The 23,086-nt window shown below is 44.4% G+C and overlaps 6 protein-coding genes across 7 annotated transcripts; all 6 read left to right on the top strand.

Annotated features, from left to right (window-relative positions):
* Positions 1 to 1,856: 1,856 nt before the first annotated feature.
* On the top strand, positions 1,857 to 2,773 carry LOC100845416 (heavy metal-associated isoprenylated plant protein 47). The gene has a single exon (XM_003575196.4). It carries the CDS (start codon positions 2,184 to 2,186, stop codon positions 2,562 to 2,564), a length of 381 nt encoding a protein of 126 aa, XP_003575244.1. The 5' UTR covers positions 1,857 to 2,183; the 3' UTR covers positions 2,565 to 2,773.
* Positions 2,774 to 6,957: 4,184 nt separating this feature from the next.
* LOC104584280 (zinc finger BED domain-containing protein RICESLEEPER 2) lies at positions 6,958 to 8,085 on the top strand. Its single transcript, XM_010238517.1, has 2 exons — positions 6,958 to 7,951; positions 8,027 to 8,085. The coding sequence occupies exons 1-2, from the start codon at positions 6,958 to 6,960 to the stop codon at positions 8,083 to 8,085; spliced, it is 1,053 nt and encodes a 350-aa protein (XP_010236819.1).
* Positions 8,086 to 9,342: 1,257 nt separating this feature from the next.
* On the top strand, positions 9,343 to 10,039 carry LOC100845606 (heavy metal-associated isoprenylated plant protein 47). The gene has a single exon (XM_003572617.4). It carries the CDS (start codon positions 9,481 to 9,483, stop codon positions 9,877 to 9,879), a length of 399 nt encoding a protein of 132 aa, XP_003572665.1. The 5' UTR covers positions 9,343 to 9,480; the 3' UTR covers positions 9,880 to 10,039.
* A 3,290-nt stretch (positions 10,040 to 13,329) lies between these two features.
* LOC100845307 (heavy metal-associated isoprenylated plant protein 47) lies at positions 13,330 to 14,107 on the top strand. The gene has a single exon (XM_003572616.3). The coding sequence runs from the start codon at positions 13,526 to 13,528 to the stop codon at positions 13,916 to 13,918; it is 393 nt and encodes a 130-aa protein (XP_003572664.1). The 5' UTR covers positions 13,330 to 13,525; the 3' UTR covers positions 13,919 to 14,107.
* A 2,483-nt stretch (positions 14,108 to 16,590) lies between these two features.
* LOC100844997 lies at positions 16,591 to 17,689 on the top strand. Its single transcript, XM_003572615.4, has 3 exons — positions 16,591 to 16,751; positions 16,871 to 16,952; positions 17,056 to 17,689. The coding sequence occupies exons 1-3, from the start codon at positions 16,746 to 16,748 to the stop codon at positions 17,430 to 17,432; spliced, it is 465 nt and encodes a 154-aa protein (XP_003572663.1). The 5' UTR covers positions 16,591 to 16,745; the 3' UTR covers positions 17,433 to 17,689.
* A 3,631-nt stretch (positions 17,690 to 21,320) lies between these two features.
* LOC100843985 lies at positions 21,321 to 22,703 on the top strand. Of its 2 annotated transcripts, none has more exons than XM_014900685.2 (3): positions 21,321 to 21,455; positions 21,633 to 21,711; positions 21,850 to 22,703. In XM_014900685.2, the coding sequence occupies exons 1-3, from the start codon at positions 21,450 to 21,452 to the stop codon at positions 22,440 to 22,442; spliced, it is 678 nt and encodes a 225-aa protein (XP_014756171.1). In that variant the 5' UTR covers positions 21,321 to 21,449; the 3' UTR covers positions 22,443 to 22,703. The 2 variants fall into 2 exon arrangements, with proteins under 2 accessions (XP_014756171.1, XP_014756172.1); XM_014900686.2 differs by having other exon boundaries at positions 21,345 to 21,455; positions 21,558 to 21,711.
* Positions 22,704 to 23,086: the final 383 nt, after the last annotated feature.

Genomic DNA, 23,086 nt, shown 5'->3' with positions numbered 1-23,086 from the left:
AGTTGTATTTTCAACGGTTTCCTCTGTTTTGGACGTTACGAGAATCAGAATTGGATGCGCGTCCCAGCAGTTGTATAGGTTTCGGTCAAACGTGGACGCCACTGGCTTTGGATGAACCATTCCCTAGATTACCGTCGAACGCCATCGCAACGAGCTCTCGTCTGACCGCCGAAGATCCATGCACATATCAGCGCAAAACAGTAGTACCTCGCTGGCGGAAGAGATGTTTCAGGACGGACATGTCCAACGAACTCTCAACTCTACCGACCCCCCCTAGGCACTAGCTTAGCTTAGGCCAGTGCCGATCAATTATTTACTCTGCAATTAACTGGGCACAGTGTGTGAACCCGTACGTCCCGCGTCCTCCCCGTGCGCGTCCACTTCAGCGTTCCTCTAGGGGGGAGGGTGCTGCCGTGTGGCATGGACCGCGAGTCGGTCGTCTCGGGGTCAAGCTCTTTTGTTGTTTTCCGAGGGATCCTTCGCGAGATCTCTGCATTCGTAGAGATTGTGGTTGGAGGGTTGGAGCCGGACGTTAATAAATAAAGATGTAACGGTGTTTGAAAGTTAATAAAGAAGTGTGTTAGTGTAAAAGAAAACACAGACGCAACCACTCGCTTTCGCTTGGTGCGCGAAGTTGTCACATCTGAAAAATTCCAAGCGTGCTTAATTTGAGCTGTTGGTTCAATCATGCTCTCCCTTTCCTTCCCTTTGAAAAAAAAAGGAAAGAGGAAGAAGGGGAGGAAGAAAGGTACGTTACGTTTTTCTGGGCTAATCTTGTGTTTGTTTGCAGTCCCCATGGGTACGTACAATTAATCCCATGCGTACGTATGCCTGCATGTGCTCCTTGATTAGCGTAGCATCGCACCTGGTTGGTTGCTGCGAACGTTCAAGGAGGCCATTGGGCAGTTAACTAAGTAAGAAACACTACTACACGTACTAGTACGCGGTGCCGCGTTACCCGGCCCATTTTTCTTTTCTGTTGCTGGAACATGAATGCGACGCGTTAGCTGAATGATTAAACGCCTGGATCACCCACAGATCTGCGTTTCCGTCAGTAACTAACCTTTTGTTTTTAGAGCAACAGGGCTGAGCGTCGTCCCTGTTCCCTTACTCAAGGCCGGTACTTTCGAGTCCTGACACCGGTAGTAGTGCAAAATACATACAGTAGTAATTACGCGTCGGTAATTAAGAACCAGTTGCTTACCTGCTTAACAAAAATGTATCACAAGTTCAGAGCCATATACAAACACGTCAGTACGCGTAGTCACTGGAGATCACCGATTAACTATCCCGGGGGTCAGAGTGTGCAGCAGCGGAGTGGTACTCGCCACTCTAGTTCTTAATTTCCCTTTGATTAGCTAGGCCCGACAGAGCCATTAAAACGGCGAGCACACTCGGTTCCGTGTGGAGCTCAATCGATGGACATGTGTGAGGTTCAGGTACAATATATCAGCGTCACGAATATTCAAACTTCTATGCCGACCGTATTCTTCCATGAAGGCGACGGCTTCGTTCCGCCCACCTGCCACGGCCTGAGGACCGGCGACTATAGGTCACTATCAATATACGCAACACGTCGCCGTACGTACAGAGGAGGCTGACATAACTGCTCTGCATGAGCGAATATCTATTTTGCTCGTGAAATCAGGATATGAAATCGACTGCAGGCGTTGCTGTCCCGCAGCGAAGATATTTGAGAGTCTCGGATATTGAATACACTCAAAGATGAGGAATTAGTAATCGATGGAAGACTTGCGAATGCTTGGCCGCTACGTTGCCCACTGACTAGTCGCACTCGTGCGCACACTCGCACTTGGGTAGATGACGAAGCTGTAGCGTACAGAGTGCAGTACCTGGAAGTCCGGGAGGGAGCACCGAACACGGTTTAGTGCAGCCGAGTCTTCTCTTGAGCTAACGGATCCGCGGAGCCAAGTCCTAAACAAATCCTCGACCCCCTGACCAAGTACAAGTTCAGAACCTCGCTGTCTCTAATCGATCCCCAGAAAGGCTTTTCTCTGCGCTCCCAGCTCCTATATAACTCCATCCCGGCGGCTTCTGATCTGCCACCTCCACGGAAAACCCTCTACAAGCTAGTCCTCGCTTCCCCCACTTTTCTTGCTTCCGAACCTCCATTAGCCTAAAACATCCCCACCCCGCCTTTTGTCCTCTGAATCCCTGTGATAATGGCGCAGAAGATCGTGATCAAGGTGCAGATGACTTGCGACAAGTGCCGGTCCAAGGCGATGGCGCTGGTGGCGGCGTTCGTGGGCGTGAACTCGGTGTCGCTCGCCGGGGACGACAAGGACCAGGTGGTGGTGGTCGGCGACGGCGTGGACTCCGTCAAGCTCACCAGCGCGCTGCGCAAGAAGGTCGGCCCCGCGAAGCTGATGCAGGTCGGGGACGCCAAGAAGGAGGAGCCGGAGAAGAAGAACAAGAATCCCGAGCCCACCGTGGTCGAGTACACGTCCTACCCGTGGCAATATTACCACCAGCCGGCGCCGGTCGTCTACGAGTACCCCGCCTACGGCTACAACTCCCGGCCGGGAACCTGCTCCATAATGTAGAACTGTAGATACAAACTTGTAGAGGTCGGGAGGAGATCGAGAGATATACCACGGATATTTTCTGTTTTTTTTTTTTTGATTTCTTTTCAGGGTTTAACTTTGGTGTTGGATTGCAAATGCCAAACGTGTGATCTGTGTTGTGCTAATAGGAGTATATTGATTATTGAAGTGGTGTTGTGATTAGTCGATGGATTTCATTTCACGTGCTACAAGCAATATATTTCCTAGCAAAACGTCTGGGACCAAACTAGCTCCAAATTAAGGATCATGGGGAGAGATTAAGAAACGGACGTCGCAACGACCCAGGTTTTCGAAGAGAAGTAAGTTGATAATGACGAGGACGGAAGTACTGGTTCAAAATCTTCCGATGGTTGGTGGCTCGATCAGGCTGTTGACAAACTGCATAGGAGGCCCTTCTCGCTCATAGAAGATTAATCACGCTGAGAGGTTGATCCATTCAGGGTGTGATCGAGGCTTTTCGGTACTCCTCTACTACTCAATCTTTTGTCCGTTCACCAATGATAATTTTTCGTCCCCTGCTTCTCAAAATGTACACAAATAGTCATAAAAACAATTGTGTATACTCAGTTTTCGAATTCGGACATCAATTGTTTCTCGCCCCATGCAAAGCAGAATTAGAGTTGACTTGATAGTTATTTTTATTTTTGGCACAAACGAACTGACTCAAGTGGCTCAAAAACTGATGTTAACTTGTCAGGTTGATTGCAATTTCGCAGCCAAAGTATTGACACGTCAGCACTTGTACTACTTCAGAGTTTAGATAGGACGAGGGGGCCATTGATTTTCCGGTTGTGACAGTTGAGAGATGAAAACATACGAAAAATAGTTAAGGCCCCATTTGAATATTTTTCGACAAGTTGAGGAGATGAAAAAACGCTTTTTGATGAAAAAGCAATCTATTGGCGTACTCCGAAGATGACGGACCTCCGGCACCCATTGAGTTTTCATAGAAGAACTAATTACCTTAGACAAGTATTTACAGTACAATTGTACTACTTAAGGGCCGCGATTAATTCATAAAGCTATGCAACAGACGTGCACCGAAACCCAACAAACACAGCCCTCTGCAGCTCTGCTTATGAATCAAGGGGGTCGATCTGCTGGCCAATAGGAGCAGCTAGTGGTCTTCGATGTATGTTTTTTCCTGTCAAATGATTGTGTTAAGGTATCCTTTGCTCATTGCCAACGTGAAGCTAACGGTGTTACTCATGAGTTGTCTAGATTAGCAAATTTTCTCCCCCAGCGAGTGGCTTCATGATCCTCCTAATAGTATCTACATGATCTAATCGTGATTTCTAATGAATAAATTGGTATTTTACGTGTTCAAAAAAAAAAAGCCCTCTGTTCTGCCCATATGTAGGCCATAACCATCTGCGTCGGAGAGTTTGAAGCTCAATTCTCTGATTTCTCATGAAAAAATTAGAGGCGTTTTATGGTAGGGACGAATGAATAAAAGCTCTCCATTGAGCTGATCTAATGGCTTAAATCTATCAATACTGGAAAACCAAAAAAGTAGTATTTAATTTTACTACTGGTAAAAAAGGTAAATCGGGTAGAATTCCAGACAAATCCCCAACGACCCATATGTATCCACGCCGGTGATTTGATTTGTTTTGATCTGATGAGATTGTCTTATACTCCCTCCGATCCTAAATTGTTGTCGAAATATTACATGTATCTAGACGCTTTTTAAGAATAGATACGTCCATATTGGGTCAAATTTGAGTCAAGAATTTAGGATCAGAGGGAGTACGTGATAAGTGTGACCATAAAATATATTTTTTAAATATTTGATGAAAAAAGAGTCATTGATTCACCTCTAAATCTGAATTGTAGTACTCTTTTAGTATTGATTTGTTACATAATCATGTCGCATGGGAAAATATGTATCCAGTTTTTCTTCATTAAAAATGTTTATTGTTTTAATCCAAAATTCATGTAAGATTTGAAATAAACAGAACAACCTTATAACCTCTTTGATCAATTTGACGAGACAAATCTAACCATCGATCGTCTCGGTGTTCTCAAATGACTCACTCTATAAAAAATCAATTTTTGGTTTATACGTCTCTCGGAATTCTTTTTGTTCCTTTTAATTTTCTTATGTAGTCATGTGTTTCATCAAAAAAAAAATCTGCTCGGTGGTCTATACAATGTTTTAAGCAAAAGTTGGTTTGGAGGAAAAAAAACACAATGACATTTGTCATGATATTTTTAACAAGGCGTGTGAATAATTTCTTATATGCATAATAGATCTCCATTTTTTGTAGAATCTCACGCCTAATCTATTAATTACCTTTTTAGGAATATAATATATTAATTACCTAATTAGCTTCTTGTGAGAAGACAAACAAATCTACATATATGGAAAGCTTGACGGAGAATATCGCCTATAATACCAACTTCATTTGAATTAATACTACTCTCCTAGCACAAGTAAATTGTACTCCCTCAGTTTCTAAATACTTGTCGCTGTTTTAGTACAAGATTGTACTAAAATAACGACAAGTATTTAGGAACGGAGGAACTACAGTGAAAGTGTCCAAAAATTAAACGCTCAATTCTCCGTGTTTTTCGAGAAAAACTCAACTCTCCGAAGCGTTTCTCTTTTGGTTTTTCCGTCCGTTGCTTTGCCCGGACCAATCGCTCGTATGGACTGGTCTTCTGGCCTGGCGGCCGTCGCCCCATAAGTCAGAATCGGATCGATCAATCTCGGTGCCAAGGACACACACCCAGGCACTCGATCACGGAGTAATGGTGTTGTGCGCCTTCCTAACTGTTAAGAGTTAACAGGCTACGGGGCCTAGACTACAATTAATCCCATGCGTACGTATACTGCATGTGCTCCTTGATTAGTATAGCATCGCAGCTGGTTGCTGCGAACGTTCAAGGAGGCCATTTGACAGTTAATTAGTTAGCTGGGTCAGAAATACTGCAACGCGGTGCCGCGTTAGCCGGCGGCCCCTTTATTTCTCTTCTTTTGCTCGAACACATGGATGTGCGCCGCGTGAACTGAATGATTAAATCCCTGGATCGCCCACAGTTGTGCGTTTCCGCCAGCAACAGGGCTGAACGTCGTCCCTGTTCCATTACTCAAGACCGGTAGGGAGTACTACTTTTGAGTTGGACATGAAGGGGTCGGCGTGGTTAGGGTCGAACCACCGGATCGCTGTACCGGTTCAGCAAAAGCAATACTATGGATCACAGGTTCGGCCCACAAAGTTTTTGGGTCTAAATGGATTCTGAACCAATTGAACCAATGGTTCACCGAAACAAACCTTCCCATCGACACCGAAACAAGTGAGGTATTCATTAGCGGTGTCTCCAGCTATAAGGTGTACGATAAGATCTCCAGCAACGCCTATTTCACGTGTAAGCAACTCTCATGGTGATATTCGGATGGAAGAGAATGAAGATGACGACGATGATGATGATGATTACATAGTTGATCAAGATGGAGATGGAGATGGAGATGAAGATGAAGATGAAAATGAGGATAACAATGCGATTGAGATTGCTGCAGCTGTAAGCACCAAAAAAAAGAGGAAATTTAGAGCCGAATCAAAGGAGTATGTGCGTGTCTATGACGAGGAAGGAGAAGTAATAAAAGGAGAGTGCAAGCATTGCGGTACTAAAATTTCAGCCAAGCAAGGGGCAGGAACCAGTGGGTTAAAAAATCATTTGAAAAGGTGTGAAGTTAGAAAAGATGCTCTTGGGGTATTGAGTCAGCTCAATGCTACTCTCGCGTCACCTAATGGAGTTGCACTTGGACCTTGGAGTTTTGATGCTGCGGTATCAAGGAGAGAGCTAGTTAAAATGATCGCGCTGCACGTATTTCCTTTCTCAATAGTTGAATTTGTGGGATTTCAAAGTTTTGTTGCAAGTCTAAATCCAGCATTCAAAATGGTGTCGAGGAGAACAGTGAGGAATGATTGCTTAAAAGCATTTGAGGAGGAAAAGAAGGCTCTTAAAGTTATATTTGAAAGTTCTAGCTCGAGGATATCTTTGACGATGGACATGTGGACATCCAATCAAACCTTGGGATACATGTGCGTAAACAGCTCACTTCATAGATGAGTCGTGAAAAATGCAGAAAAGAATCATTAAGTTTGCTGTTTTGGAGACACCACATACTGGAATTGCTATGTACAATTCTGTTTTGAAGTGCATTCAAGATTGGAAGTGTGAAGATAAAAAAATTTCAATCACTTTGGACAATGCTTCTTCTAATGGTGCGATGATCAAGCTATTGAAGCCCAATTTGCTAGCAAAGCACATGCTAGTGGGCAATGGCAAGTTACTCCATCAGTGGTGCGGTGCACACGTGCTAAACCTCATATGCCAAGCAGGGCTTACATTTCTGGACCCTATCATGGGCAAGATTCGAGAGAGTGTGAAGTACATTACGGTGTCTCAAGGTCGAGAGGAAAAGTTTGCTCAGATTGTGAAACAGCAAGGCATTACATATGGCAAGGGTCTGATTCTTGATGTTGCAACTAGGTGGAACACTTCCTACCTCATGCTCAATACAGCCAAGCATTACAAGAGCGTGTTCGACTCTCTTGCTGTCCAAGATGTGCATTACACATATGCACCCACTTTTGATGAATGGGAAAGAGTGGAAGTAATTTGTAGACTGTTGGATGTATTCTATGATGCAACAAAGGTCATTTCTGGATCGAAATACCCCACATCAAATCTGCATTTCCATGAATTTTGGAAGGTCAGGATTAGATTACAGATTGAAGAATCTGAAGTGGATCCATATATATATGACACTGTGAAGTACATGAGAAAGAAATTTGAGAAGTATTGGAACCTATCATGGATGGCATTGTCAATTCCTGTCATTCTTGATCCACAATTCAAATACCCCTTTTTTCAGTTTCGTTTCCAGCAAGCATTTGGTGACAATGCCCCATCTCAATTCTCTAAAGTGAAAAGCTTGTTTGGACAGATGTTTGATGAATATGCCGAAATGAGCAACTCAGGGTCCACACAACAAGAAGGTGTTGATATTGGAATGGGCACGGATAATAATGACTCATTGGCGGACTGGGATCATCACCTAAGTCTTACCACCACCTCTTCAAATCTGGCACGGTCAGAGCTTGATAGTTATTTAAAAAAAACTCCTATTACTCGAAGCGATAAGTTCGATATTCTTAGTTGGTGGCAAATGAATTCGGTTGAATTCCCAATACTTGCCCGCATGGCCCGCGATATTCTTGACGTTCCTGCTTCAACGGTGGCTTCCGAGTCGGCGTTCAGCACTGGCGGTAGAGTCATTTCTGACTATAGGAGTCGACTAACTCCTGAGGCAGCTGAGGCACTCATATGTTTGCAAGATTGGTACAGAGCATCAGGTAAATTGATTGCAACTTCCTGTAATGCTTCAAGTTCACAAGATAATAATTTGTTTATCCATTTTTCATATGCAGGTTCATCTGAGCTGACCATGGAATCAATTGATGACATGCTTGGACATGAAGGTAGTTGAGTGGTGGCACAAAATCTGAGCTGACCATGAAATCATTTAGTGCAGCAGCAAACTGGTTTTGGTTTGATTAGTTTGGTTGTATCTGATTATTCTGGTTGTATCTGACACTAACTACTCCCTCTGATTCTAAATGCTTAATTTAAATTTGTTCAAATATGGATGTATCTATTTTTAAAAAGTGTCTAGATACATGTAATATTTCGACAACAATTTAGAGTCGGAGGAGTACATGGTAGTTTGAAATTAGTGCAAGTTGTTCCTTCGGTATACGAGTATGCAGCTAGCTCAGATGGATTTTGGTAGTGTAAGCTTAGTGCATGTTGTTCCTTACGTACGCAAGTACAGGTTCGAACCTAAAGATCCATTGGATCACGTGGATCACGGATGTTGTGCCGATGGAGCAGATCGTTTTACTCCTTTGCACCTTAGGTACGGGAAATTAGGTTCGGTTCAGAACCGGTACAAACCACGCCCACGCCTAGGACACCGGTAGCAGTGCAGAATAATGCATATCGAAAGGGTATCATAAGAAAGTTCAGAACCACAAAACAACACGTCAGTACGCGTAGTCACGGGAGATCACTAGTACGGAGTTAATTAACTAGCCGGGCGTCAGAGGGTGCCACGGAGAAGCACTCGTCACACTAGGGGTACGCAGGCACGCTACGTCAGCACCACGACTCTTCGATTGGCCGTCTTCTTCAATGAAGGCGACCGCCGACCGGCCAGCCAGTGGCGAACCATTGGCCACGGTGACGACCGGGCGACTAGGTCACTCTCAATATACGCAATACGTCGCCGTACATCCATATTGAGACTGACGGAACTGCACTGCATGAACGAATATTTGGTTTTGCTCGTAAAATCCGTACTCTTGCTCCCTGGTTCCTTCTCGCATTTTCCAAGATATCGACTGGAGGCGTTGCCTTGCCTGTCCCGCAGCAACGAAATTAAGAGTCCCGGATGTTAAACATACTACACTCAAAGATTAGGAATTAGCAAATAGCAATCGATCGAAGGCCCGGGAACGCGTGGTCGCTAAGTTGCGCATTGACTAGTCATACTCGTACGTACACTTGCACTTGGGCACATCCGCACATGCACCTGTAGTGGTACTGTACTTGGGAGTCTGGGAGGAAACACGGTTTATTGCCGTGCCGAGTCTTCTCTTCAGTTGAGCTAACAAAGTAACAGACCTGACTACCGGAGCCAAGTCATAAACGAATCTTGGCTAACTCATTAGAACTTCGCTGTCTCTAATCGATTCCATTCCCAGAAACGCATTTCTCTACGCTCCCAGCGCCTATATAAACCGGCGCCGGCGGCTTCTCTGCCCCTTCCACAGAAAACCCTGTCCATTAACCTGAAACTTCCCCACCCCGTTGTCCTCTGCTAATGGCGCAGAAGATCGTGATCAGGGTGCAGATGACTTGCGACAAGTGCCGGTCCAAAGCGATGGCGCTGGTGGCGGCGTTCGTGGGCGTGAACTCGGTGTCCCTCGCCGGGGACGACAAGGACCAGGTGGTGGTGGTCGGCGACGGCGTCGACTCCGTCAAACTTACCAGCGCCCTGCGCAAGAAGGTCGGCCCCGCGGAGCTGTTGCAGGTCGGGGACACCAAGAAGGAGGAGCCGGAGAAGGTGAAGAACCCGGAAGGCACCACCGTGGTCGAGTACACGCCCTACCCGTGGCAATGTTACCACCCGTACCCGTCGCAGCCGGTGCCGGTCTGTGAGTACCCCGCCGGCACCGCCTACGGCTATCACTCCCGGCCGGGCACCTGCTCCATAATGTAGACACTCATGTAGATACACACCACCACAGAGGCCGGGAGGAGAAATATACTTTTATTTTATATGATTTCTTCAGGGTATAATTAACTTTGGTATAGGATTGCAAATGCCAAAAGTGTGAGCTGTGTTGTGATAATAGGGTATATTGAAGTTTCTTTGATTACTCGATGGATTCATTTCACGTTCTACAATCAATTTCTGAACAAAACGTCTGGGACCACAGGATGACGGGGGAGATTAAGAAAAAGATCGACGACGCAACGACCCGGCTTTTGGAAGCAAAAACTTGACAATGACGATTACGGAAATGGTTTCCAGATCTTCAGACGGTTGGTAGCTCAGGCTGTTGACAAACGGCATAGGAGGCTCTTATCACTCCTACAAATTAAATATTAACTAGCGGGTTGGCCCGCGCAGACTGCACGGCTAGTCTCTTATAATGAAACATCTGTATGTCTTTGTTTCACTTAGGTGTGATTTCTTTAAGGTAATTTAGAATTTTTTTTAGACATCTATTACACTCGTTTATTTTACCCTTCATTATTATTTATGTACATGCGATGTAGTAAGTATTCATTTTTATCCGGCCCAATTTGTACCACAGAGACATCATCCATTGGCATTTACGACAAAAAATAGCCTGTACGTTTCATATGAAATCTTCCTTATTTCTTAGTGCTCTTATCTGGCACTTCATGCGTTCGGTTGCAGTGTCGATCCGGTTCCAGTTGGTGTTTTTGTGCGAGGATGGTGCTTTTGGTCGATAGCTGTTGCCGTCGGAATAGATTCGGTGACGGTGAATCTTTTGATGTAAGGTGGCCGATGGGTCTTGCTAGCCATGTTTTTTTCATCCGATACACAGAGAATCCATCCTGTATTCCTATTGTATTTGTTAAACTCGACCCCCTTTGAGTTATTTATTTCCTATCTGCTTTATCTATGCTAACAACACGAAATCATGTAATAAACACCTCATATCAGTTGGAATGTGACATGGCAGAATGTCACCCAGAGTAAATTGGAGTTGCTTGAGTGTGTTTGGATGGTGTCTGAAGTGTACCTTACCAATTTTTTGGCTACAACCAATTTTTTTTGTTTGCTTGGATGATGACCAATATTTTGGCAAGTCAATGCCTCCTTACCAATCTTAGCTTAAATTTTTTTTGTTTGCTTCTGACTTTCAAAATAAAAATAAAAATTTGTTTGCTTTGTGGCTGCTCGTTGTTATGGAAGATTAGGCAAGATGTAAAGGATGCATGTTGATTTTTTCTCTCTGATATAAATGATTTAGTTTCAGACTTTTGGGGTCATTCATAGATTTTTTTTTCAGAGAGAAAAGTAACTTCATCAATGTGGACATGCCGGAGCCTTTGTTTATGACTTATTGCCATTTTGTTGGATTAAATCTTATCAGTTCTCTCCCTCTTGCTAGATTAAATCATAACCATTGTTTGTAACTTATTATCGTCAGACTGAATCTTGAACCACAAAACTAATGACACACACGATGTATGAGGACAATAGTGCATACCAGGCTGCCATGATGAAGATCATGCAAAGCTAATCGCGGTGCTCTCCTTGTTACGCGAAATTCGTCCGGTGGTAGTCCTAATTCCTAAACCTGATCTGGGAGACTTGATCCACCCAAGAACTCTTTAATACAGAGTTCTTTAATATATCATCTAAAAAAACTCTTTAATACAGAGTGTAGATCTTTTGTGTGTGTTTGTTTGTTTGTTTGAGAGAGAGAGAGAGTTGTATTCGTATTAGAATTACCAACCGGCAATCAGTGAAATTCGCTATGTGGTAGTACTCTGAACCTGAACTGGGTGACATCATCCACCCAAGAGTTAATACGGATGTAGGTCTTTTGTTTGTTTGAGAGAGAAAGAGAGTTGTATTCCTATTAGAATTTCCAATCGGCAACACGTGATAAAATTTGATTAATATTGATATATTAGACAGATTAATCTAGACCGTATGATAACTTTTATAAAATCTGAGCCGTAGAATTTCTGCTACTTTAATTAGATATTAGATCCACCTGCCGCAGCACTCCTACAAAAGGATCACACCCTTTTCTGTACTCCTCTAGCACTACTCAATCTTTTGTCTGTTCATCAATGATAATTTTTGGCAGGCTAGACAGCCTCCCGTCGGTTCGCCCCTTCCATCGATTTATACAGTAGATTAATCAATGATAAGAATGGAGTACTGTAAACTAGTAGTCGTATATTAGTAACGGCACAACACCTGCAGGAATAATACATGTTTTAAGAAAATAGTGTATGATTAATTAATTATTATCTTGGATGACATAATTCATATTTATTCTCATCTTAATAATTTGCGTTAGATGGCGCCCCCTTTCTTTCTCTTCTTTTGCTCGAACACATGGATGTGCGCCGCGTGAACTGAATGATTAAACCCCTGGATCGCCCACAGTTGTGCGTCTCCGCCAGCAACAGGGTTGAACGTCGTCCCTGTTCCATTACTCAAGACCGGTACGGAGTACTGCTTTTGAGTTGAACACGAAGGGGTGGACGTGCTTAGGGTCGAACCACCGGATTGTTGTACCGGTTCGGCAAAAACAATGCTATGGATCACAGGTTCGGCCCACAAAATTTTTGGGTCTAAATGGATTCCGAACCAATTGAACCAATGGTTCACCGAAACAAACCTTGCCATCGACATCGAAACAAGTGAGGTATCATAAGAAGTTCAGAACCACAAATCAACGTGTCAGTACGCATAGTCTCTGGAGTAGTGCTAGCCGGCCGTCGGAGGGTGCCACGGAGTAGTACTCGTCACAAATGGGTACGCAATGTCAGCACCACGACTCTTGGATCGGACCGTCTTCTTCCATGAAGGCGACCGGCCAGTGGCGAACCACTCACTGGCCACGGTGACGACCGCGTCGACCGGGCGACTAGGTCACTGTCAATATACGCAATACGTCGCCGTACATCCATGTGAGACTGACAGAACTGAACTGCACTGCATGAGCGAATATTTGGTTTTGTTCGTACGTAATATCTGTACTCTTCCTCCCCGGCCAGTTCCTTCTCGCATTTTCCAAGATCACACATTCAGGATATCGACTGCAGGCGTTGCAGCAAGGATATTAAGAGTCCCGGATATTAAACATACAACACTTTTTGACGGAATAAACATACTACACTCAAAGATGAGGAATTAGTATCGATCGAAGACCCGCGAATGCATGCGTGGTCGCTAAGTTGCGCATTGACTAGTCAGACTCGTACGTACACTCGCGCTTGGGCACATGTACCTGAAGTGGCACTGTACTTGGGTGTCTTGGAGGGAACACGGTTTATTGGCGTGCCGAATCTTCTCTTCTCTTCTCTTCAGTTGAGCTAACAGACGGGACTACCTTAGCCAAGTCATAAACAAATCTTGGCTCTCCCCTGACTCATTATATTAGAACCTCGCTGTCTGTCTCTAATCGATTCCCAGAAACGCATTTCTGATCTGCGCTCCCAGCGCCTATATAAGCCGGCGCCGCCGGCTTCTCTTCCCCCTCCACAGAAAAGTAGAAAACCCTCTCCAAGCTAAAGCTAGCTACCAATAATCCATTAGCCTGAAACGTCCCCACACCCCGCTAGCTGTCCTCTGAATCCCTCTGACAATGGCGCAGAAGACCGTGATCAAGGTGCAGATGAAGAGCGACAAGTGCCGGTCCAAGGTGATGGCGCTGGTGGCGGCGTTCGCAGGCGTGCACTCGGTGTCCCTCGCCGGCGACGACAAGGACCAGGTGGTGGTGGTCGGCGACGGCGTCGACCCCGTCAACCTCACCAACGCGCTTCGCAAGAAGGTCGGCCCCGCGGAGCTCGTGCACTTCGGAGACGCCAAGAAGGAGGAGCCGGAGAAGAAGAAGAATCCCCAAGGCACCACCGTGGTCGAGTACACGCCCTACCCGTGGCAACATTGCCACCAGTACCCGTCGTCGCAGCCGGCACCGGTCTACGAGTGCCCCGCCTACGGTTACCACCCCCGTCCCGACACCTGCTCCATACTGTAGATATACACCATGGAGGCCGGGAAATTTGTTGAGTTTCTTCAGGGTTTAGTTAACTTTGGTATAGGGGTTGCAAATTCCAAAACGTGTGAGCTGTGTTGTGCTAATAGGTATATTGAAGTTTCTTAGACTGCTTATAGTGGGAGTAACTTAGGCAGTAATATAAGATGTCAACTAGGCATTTTGGTGACATGACATGGTATTAAATGAATAAAGAGAGTGAGGTGGTAACTAGATATGTTATCATAACATCACACAAACCAACAAACCAAAACAAGATGAGTCTACAATCTAATAAATGCATGAAACAATGTATGAGACCACATATATGTTACTACCCACTGTAATTTAGACTAGCAACATATACTTCCCACTGTGACCTTCCTTAGCAAAACGTCTGGGACCAAACGACGCAACGACCCGGCTTTTGGAAGCAAAAAGTTGACAATGACACGGTTGGTACTTGGTAGCTCAGGCTGTTAACAACGGAGGCTCTTCTCACTCCTAGAAGATTAATCGCGCTGAGTTGAGAGGTAGATCCGTTTAGGGTGTGATCCTTTTCTGTACTCCTCTAGCACTACTCAATCTTTTGTCTGTTCATCAATGACAATTTTTGGCAGGGTAGACATCTCCTGTCGGTTCGCCCCCTCCATCGATTTATACAGCAGATTAAGAGATGGGGTACTGTACACTAGTAGTCGTATACTAGTACTGGCACAACACCTGTAGAAAAAAAAAGACATGTTTAAAGAGAATATTGTATGATTAATTAATTATTATCTTGGATGGCATAATTCATATTTATTCTCATCTTAATAACTTGTGCCAAATCAAATGATAATAAAAACAATCAAATGACGCAGTTGGAAGATGATGAACTGTCTACATCAATTTAGTCTTAAAAAAAGGCAATATTTAATTGCCGTACATAAGTTACCTTAGTTTTTTTTTTGAGAATCAGTATTTACTTTGTTTTCTTCTGGGAATCAGTATTTTGTCGTAAAATTGTACTACACTACTTAGAGGCCCAAGATTAATCCATATAGCTATATATGCACTCGACGTGTACCGAAAGCCCAACAAAGCCAACCCCCGGGTCGGGTTCGTCTGACGTGTCATCTGACATGTGGGCCCGACCTGTAAGGAAAAATGTCAACTTGCTCAATCACGTTATTTTGGGCTTGTTGTTATATTATGACTGGAAATGTGTGATTTTTTGGACAAATTAGCAAAAACGGTGTCTACGTGAGAAGACTACCTCAATATGTGTGGTTTGTGAAATTTTCTCAAGAATAAACACAACCCTCTGCTCTGCCCATGTGTAGGCCACAACCCTAAAATAAAAGGTGCTCAATCCTGCATAATCCCTCTCCTTCTTTCTTAATGATGTAACTCTTGGTACTAATCATCAGCAATAAAGAGGGTTTTCCTTTCAAAAATAAATAAATAGAGAATTGAGCACCTTTTTGTTTTTTCAAGAAAAAATCAATTCTCTGATACCGTTCTCTTTTGTTTTTCCGTCTGCTGCTTTGCCCGGACAAGCGCTCGTATGGACTGGTCTTCTGCCTGGCGGCCGTCGCCTCAGAATCGGATCGATCAATTTCGGTGCCAACTGCCAAAGGCAGCTCGCTGATCCAGCCCACCGGTCACCAGCCCAGGAGTCCAGGACAAATCCTTTTTTTTTTGTTTAGAATGAGTCCAGGACACATCCAGGCACTCACTCATGGTGCTGTTGCACTTGTGCACCTTCCTAGCTGTTAAGCGTTAACAGGCCTTGGGCCCTAAACTACTTTGAAAATGTCAAGGAGGATGGCTTGGTTGCAAAAATCACAAATCTGTTGATTTCCTTCCACTAAAAAAAACTGTTGATTTACTACGAGTATTTGAAATATAAAGATCTATAATTTTTGCATAGAGAGAAAATCGATGTAGTTTACGAAAATGTGCAGGAATCAAGAGATAAACCCACGGCTAACGGCCTTGTAGATGTTCGAAAAACAATTACTCCAATGTCTTGTACTCCCTCTGATTCATAATGAGTGGACAACTTTGTACTAAATTTCTGACATTTATTATGAATCGGAGAGAGTAGTAATTGCTTGTTTTCATAAAAAAAAGAAACCACGGAAACGTCTGATGCGTAATCAATCGGTCTACAAAAGAACTTTACAAGGCTTCTACAACACATCATCGAATGGTTGCTTACGTTTGGTTTGACTATAACGACAAAGATGTAACCACTTCCAACCTTCCCCTGGAATTTGTTTAGGTTGGCCATTTGGTACCACCTGCACTGTCGAGTACTAACAGGTCAGGTCGCATTCTTAAAACCAAAGTACTGACACGTATTCTAAAATTTTAAAAGAGCGTAGTACTACTAGTAATTAACAGGTCACCCAAACCAGTGCCCACCGCCCGATCACAAGGAGACTCTGGCGTTTAACGTCCGAGATACAAGTACATGGCGCGCTGTGTGATGCATGTCTCAACCAGGTCAAGTCTTATTTGCAGCGGTCAAGCGCCGCGTTGTGTTTGCTCACCATTGGATGCTTTGCATCAAATCTTCTGTAAACTAGTACTCGGATGTTACAAAAAAAATACGGCACGCGTAATTGCCATGAAACCGACTGGTTGTATAAACCTTCGCCTGTACGGCACAGCAGCGCTAACTATACTACTACTCTCTCCGTCGTCCCACAGCACCATATAAAGCGGGCGGACACGCGCTGCTCTGTGCATCGATCATCACCCATAAACACTCGCTCCAGCTTGGTTGCTTATTAATCAGGCCGTACTCAGCTCAGGATCCAGGTGCAACGATAGCAACAACATGAGGGTACACATCTCTTTACCCTGTTTCGGTTCTGCGTGGTACTAGATTCTAAGGGATTCTTTTGTCAACAACGGTTTTTGACCGATTTGTATCCTGATGGTGTTGCACGTGCGTTGTTGCAGACGGAGATGGTGATCAGGATGCAGGCGGGCTCGGAGAAGGGCCAGAACTCCAAGGCCATGAAGATCGCGGCGGCAATCGACGGTGCGCATCTCGGGAACCGGGATCAGTTTCCTTTGAGTTCCTCTGTTTTCTCACCGAGATCACTCTGCAATTCGCTCAATGTGTTTATATACGGACGTTTCAGGAGTGGAGTCCGTGACTCTGGCCGGGGAAGGGCGGAACCTGCTGCGCGTGATCGGCGACGGCGTGGACTCCAACTACCTGACCAGCAGGCTGCGGCGGAAGGTGGGCCACGCCGACATCGTCGAGCTGCGGACCCTGCAGGCGGGCCGCGACTACCATTCGGCCCAGGCCGGCGGCCCGCGTGGCGACGCCGTCACCACCTACGGCCAGTTCGGTAGCAGTTACCCCGCTGCGGCCAGCTACTCAGAGTACTACAGCCACCAGCAGCGGCCGTCGTACGGGTACTATCCGCCGACGCCCTACTACGGCGGCAGCACCGTCGTGCACCACGAGTACCCGGCGGCCGGCGGCGACCCAAACGGCTGTTGCATCATGTAGCGTCGTACTATAGTACTCGCCCTCGGTTTGGTGATTTTGTTGTTTGTCTCTGCAGCCTATAATTAACTCGTGTGAATTAGCAGCAGTTGTGATCAGTCGGGGCTTATATTTTTTGTTGGCCATCCTATGATCTGTAGTGCTCTCAGTCAGATGTTGTTTGGACTTTGGATTTGTAAAGCGAGGTGTGGAATGCGCGATGTTTTGTGGCAGCTATATTATAACTGTTGGAATGGAAATCCTGCATCGTCTCAGTTTAACTGTGTCAAATCTGGCTATCGCGTACACGCAGGTCGCAGTTGCATGCAAAGACAGAATTGTCTCTGAGTAGCAAAACACGGCCGGGAGAATTCTCCAGGCACTAGCGAGAAATTAATCGGATCAGTAAATTTCGAAAAACCACGCTTATTACGGCTAGGGCTTCACAAAACTACGGTTGGTGCTAACAGTCTCGAAAAAACACAACTATTCGGCCTGTCTTTCACAGAAAACCCAAATTAGGAGAATTAAGGCATTTGATAGTATTTTCGACAGGTCAGGCCCACCTATGAGATGCCATGTGGCCAAACTGGGTCGTTTCGCCACACCAACACCAACACCAACAACTTATCCCTTAATGAGTCGGGTCAGATCCTAATGTGACGTGGTGACGAAAACGAGTTGGTTTGGCCACTTGGCATCTGAGAGGTGAGCCCGACATGTCGAAAATACTGTCAAGCGCCTTAATTGCTCCCGATTTGGGTTTTGCGAGACAAACCGCCCGAATTGTTGTGGTTTCTTTATACTATAAGCAACAACCGTGTTTTTGTGAAACCCTAACCACATGAATTGTGATTTTGTGAAATTTACTCTAATCAGATCGATTCGTTGAGAAAATTACATTGGTTTCTCTGGATGAAGAAAAATTAGTGAACAGAGTATAGCAATACATACGAGGATAGATACTAATTTTTTTTTTGCGCGTAGTTGTTTTTTATTTTTTTCTCATCGATTCCCCTTATGTCACACTGTCGTGTCATTTGATTACGACGTTGCGGTGATTCGCGGCGCCGCTGGGTTCCCCACGTCTCCGCCGGCGACAGGTTTTGGCTTGACTACCAGCAGACGCGCCATCCAAGGCTCAGCGGCATTGTTTTCCGGACGAAAGGACGGTGCAATTGCCAATCGCCATGTCGTGTACGTACGGGGTTTAACATCCAACGTGGCCGTGGCTTGGTCAACTAGTAGAGCACAATATAATACTGCATTGCCGGCCGGCCGTTTCCTTTCCTTGCACGATTTGTAGAGCCCGAGATTTTTAAGCTTGCCATTTGGCCACTTGAACTTTAGTACGCTTGGTGAATTTAATCAGTGTTTTCCTGCACACCAGGAGCTAGTATGCTTTCTCTCCATAACAAGAGACACGCGCATCGCTAAATTTTCAATTTGATTAATTAAATATGTATGTTTTTTAACAAACATTACACCATTATATTCTTTATCGAAAAATCTTTCTAATGATATAATTTTTTAATTATTTAATTTTTATTTAGTTAGTTAAATTGAAAATCTAGAGATACGTGCGTGCCTCATATTATGGGACGGAGGGAGTAGAAAACAACTACTAGTATAAGTGTATAGCCTTCCTAAAAAAAAACACATTGAGAAAATAAGTTGAAGAGGGGCAGTAAAGGGCAAACGAAAGAAGGCGTGAAAAACAATGGAAACACATAAGGAAACTAGTCTGAGCAAATGAACTAAGGAAAAAAAAAGAGACGAAGGTCTTAAATACTCTTTCTGTTTCTAAATTTAAAACATGTTGGTAGTCCTAGATAGTGAAGTGCTCATGGGTTAAAACTAGCATCGAAGTACCGCCTCAGATTTGCCCAACTTGAACATGATTTACTAGCAATTTGTTTGGAATTATCAAGAATAATTTGCAAATGGTGTTTCAACTAGGCATGGGTGTAGGCTGTTGCCATACTTGTCTCGGGCCTATCTCTGCCCCTGCTACTGCCATATTTCTATTCATTTGGTTGTATTTATACTTGTTGTAATAAAATGAAGCCGTTAAATGGATCTGGAACGAACCTTAGGCATGCACGGTCAAGCCATCGGCCAAGGAGTCTCAACAAGTCAATCTCTCATGCCACGGTCATTGTGACGACATTCGCCATAAAACCGCCGTATACGCCAACTCTTCGCTTTACTCATTGCGCATTGGTATCCTCTGTATATACTAAGTGTTGTTCGAATACGATAACAAAACTTTACATTTAAAATTAAGACTTGCACCATTATGTAGGAGTGCTACGCTTCTAAACAATCATGCAACTTATCACTAGTTGAGAACCAACCATCGATCGGTTCGGTGGTTAGTGCCATGGTTGTATCTAGCCTAGTAAGGAGCAAACCCCATATTTGACATCATGTTGTGTCTTACATAAAGATAGATTGTCCTTTCAGTAGTAGATGACGTGCATGTCGATAACGAGGCATAAGGTGACTTCATCAATCTAGAGACTCCACGATTCTAGTCTGCAGCAGGCGTAATATGAGTGTGTGCGTTGGTGGTGCATGTGTGTTTGTGTGCGCGTCTGTGTTGTAATCGGTGATTTTAAGAAAAAAATTATCACTAGCTTATGTCTTTTGACTAAATTATCCTCCATAGTCATATTATGTACATCCTAAATATGTGAAAGTATCCTGAAAAAAATTAAAAAAATGATGTTCTTTGACAATAATTATTTTGAGTAACAAGCTACCGTAGGGATCACGTTTGCTAAATATTAGTACCTTGTTAATGTGAAGATGTTGACGGCTAATAACTTATGGCCGGAGAGGTTGCCTACGAACACTAGAAGAGTAACAACTTGGACGAAAGTATTCACAAATGGTAGTAGTCAGTATGTATTATTTTTTTCATTATAGAAGCGAGGGTCACGTATTTCTTTCTTTTGCAATGAAGGTCATGTATATCTGTGAAATTCTCTCTGGGTAGAAGTCCTCTCTTCGATACAACTATCCAAGCCGGAGCTACCGAACAAAGTCTTGTAGTCAAAGGAGGCATCACTTAAATATCTGAACTTTACAGCTTTTGTTTATCGTTGATGATTGAACTTTTAAAGCCTATCGTGGATGGTTGTTTTACCAACCAATTAAACCAAGCACCTTATATATATGGTTTGTTGTTTCGGTTTATGGTTCCACGTCGATCATAGGAGGTACAACAGGACTTACATAAACAGAATACCTTTTTCATATCAAGCTACTCTTTTGAGAAGAGTGATCACAAAATTAAGCTATGTCTTGTTATATTTTCCTACTCTTTCCGACCGGTATTACTTGTCTCAAATTTGCCTAAATACGGATGTATCTATGTGTAAAAAATGTCTAGATACATGTAATATTTTGACAAGTAATACCGGCCGGAGGGAATAGTAAAAGTGGAAGCTTGATTGTTTCCAAAGCTGCATCAACCTGATACAAACAACAAAGTTTATACCATTGCAGAAGCAATGTACGCAAGGTAATATAAAATGGTTTAGCTTCGTATGCCTTCCTTTTCGAGAAAAAAAAAACTTTGCCAAAGTCAAACTTTTTAAGATTAACCAAATTTATATATACAAAGGATGTCTCAACTTTGATTAAATTTGAATGCATCTATACACTAAGTCATGTCTAGATACATCCAAATCTTGACGAACTTGAGACATCTTTTGTTGGAACTCTAAATTCGTTTCTCTTTTATCAAATCGTCATTATATATATCTTCATATTATTATCTGAGATTGTAGATATTAGTATAGTTTATAGAAAAATTGATCAAAATTTGAAAATATTGACTCAGAACAAGGACACAATATTATTGGTCATGTGTGAGGACCTAGCTAGCTTTTAGAAGTAGAAAAAGAAGAAGAAGGAAGGAGTTACAATATAAGAGTAGTACAGGACCTTCACTCTTTCTGTACTTTGGAGGCAGGAAAAGCACACCCATCTGCACAGCTTCCTTGGGGCGACACAGCAGCAAAGCAAAAAACCATGAGGGTAAACACTAACTCTGATGTTTCTTTCGAAACCTGTACTTTCTTGTTTGTCTATTTCTTCTGTTACTCTTATTCGCGATTCTTTTGTTTTATTTCTTATTAGACATGAACACATCAAATTCAACTTTTGTTTGGCTTACGAAGCGTGTGTTATTTACATCCGTAAACAAAATTTCAGAAGGAGATCATCTTCCGGATTTACGTGAAGTCCGAGAAGTGCCAGACCAAGGCCATGAAAGTGGCAGCGACGGTTAGCGGTGCGTATACACACGATTAATAGAGATTGTCGTTCAGTAATCAGTACGGAGTACTACTGTACTTACTTACTTCCATGGAAGATCTCTTTGCTTTCTGCATATAACCGGGAGGAGCATGGTATGTATATCTATCTGCAGGGGTGGAGTCGGTGACGCTGGCGGGCGGCGACAAGAGCCTGCTGCTGGTGATCGGCGACGGCGTGGACTCGAACAAGCTGAGCAAGAAGCTCAAGAAGAAGATCGGCGCCGCGGAGATCGTGGAGCTGCGGACGCTCGACACCTTCGAGGTCTCGCCGTTGCAGCACCACCCGCACCCGATCCCGGCCAAGGGGGCTCAGGCTCATCCGCCGCGCTCGCCGTACAACAACCAGCAGAGCCAGATGCAGTACAATTACCAGTACGGCGGCGCCGCGGGCCCGGGCCCGCAGAGCCCGTACAACGCTTACCACTACCACCCGTCGCCCATGGCCATGGCGGCGCAAGGTGGGTACGGCTACAGCGGCCAGGGGGAGTACGGCTACGGGCGAAGCAGCAGCTACTCGCGCATGGTGGCAAGGAGCCACCCGGGGAACTACTCGCCGCTCATGGAGAGGCATGACTACTACCCCATGGACCACTCCTTCTCCTCCTCCGCTGCCGCGGCCGCTGCTGGAGGCGGCGGCGGCGGCACCACCACCTACAGGTCGGTGCCCCGCCGCGAGGGCAGTTCGGGTGGCTGCTGCATACTGTAATAGCTAGTCGCCGCCGCGCGCCGTGACGGCCCGGCGTTGCTGTACAGTAGTAGTACTAGTATCATCATCCCCGCTAGCTAGCTCCGTCTCTTCTAGTGAAATCGCCCTGTTCTTATCGGGGTTTTCTTTTACTTGTTCTTGTAATTAGTTTTGGAAAGTTGATTGTAACTGAAAACTTGTTTGTAGCAAATGTTAATTAAGCAGTCTTCGTCGTCGGATGGATTGAACTGGGCAACTGGCAACGGATGTTTCTTGTTTTCATCAATGGGGTATGGACAATGTTTTTGCAATCCGATTGCACAAGGTAAGGGAAGAAAAAGCATCAGGACTCAGGAGCTTGGTTCAACCACAACCAGAAACCAACTGATCCATCAGTTCGAGCTAGCCTAGCTAGTTCATGTGCAAGTGTGCAACATGGTTGCCGTCACATTTTTGCCAGCGGCAGCATTGTAAAACCGACCGTCGATCTGTTTTGTTGTCTGTCTTCTTCTGAAAGTTGTGATGTTGTTGTGTTAATCGCTGCTGTTACAATGGCATGATCAAACTTGCGTACTCATCTGAACTTAGCTAGCTGGCAGCTGGCTGCAGGTACGTGAATATCAGTATATACACGTATTTGATGTTGCCAGGTAGTGTTGTTTGCA

Source organism: Brachypodium distachyon, chromosome 3 (assembly GCF_000005505.3).
Source record: "Brachypodium distachyon strain Bd21 chromosome 3, Brachypodium_distachyon_v3.0, whole genome shotgun sequence".
In the NCBI taxonomy this organism is placed as follows: domain Eukaryota; kingdom Viridiplantae; phylum Streptophyta; class Magnoliopsida; order Poales; family Poaceae; genus Brachypodium; species Brachypodium distachyon.
Note: the sequence above shows the minus strand (reverse complement) of the source record. Positions and strands in the feature narration are given on the sequence as shown.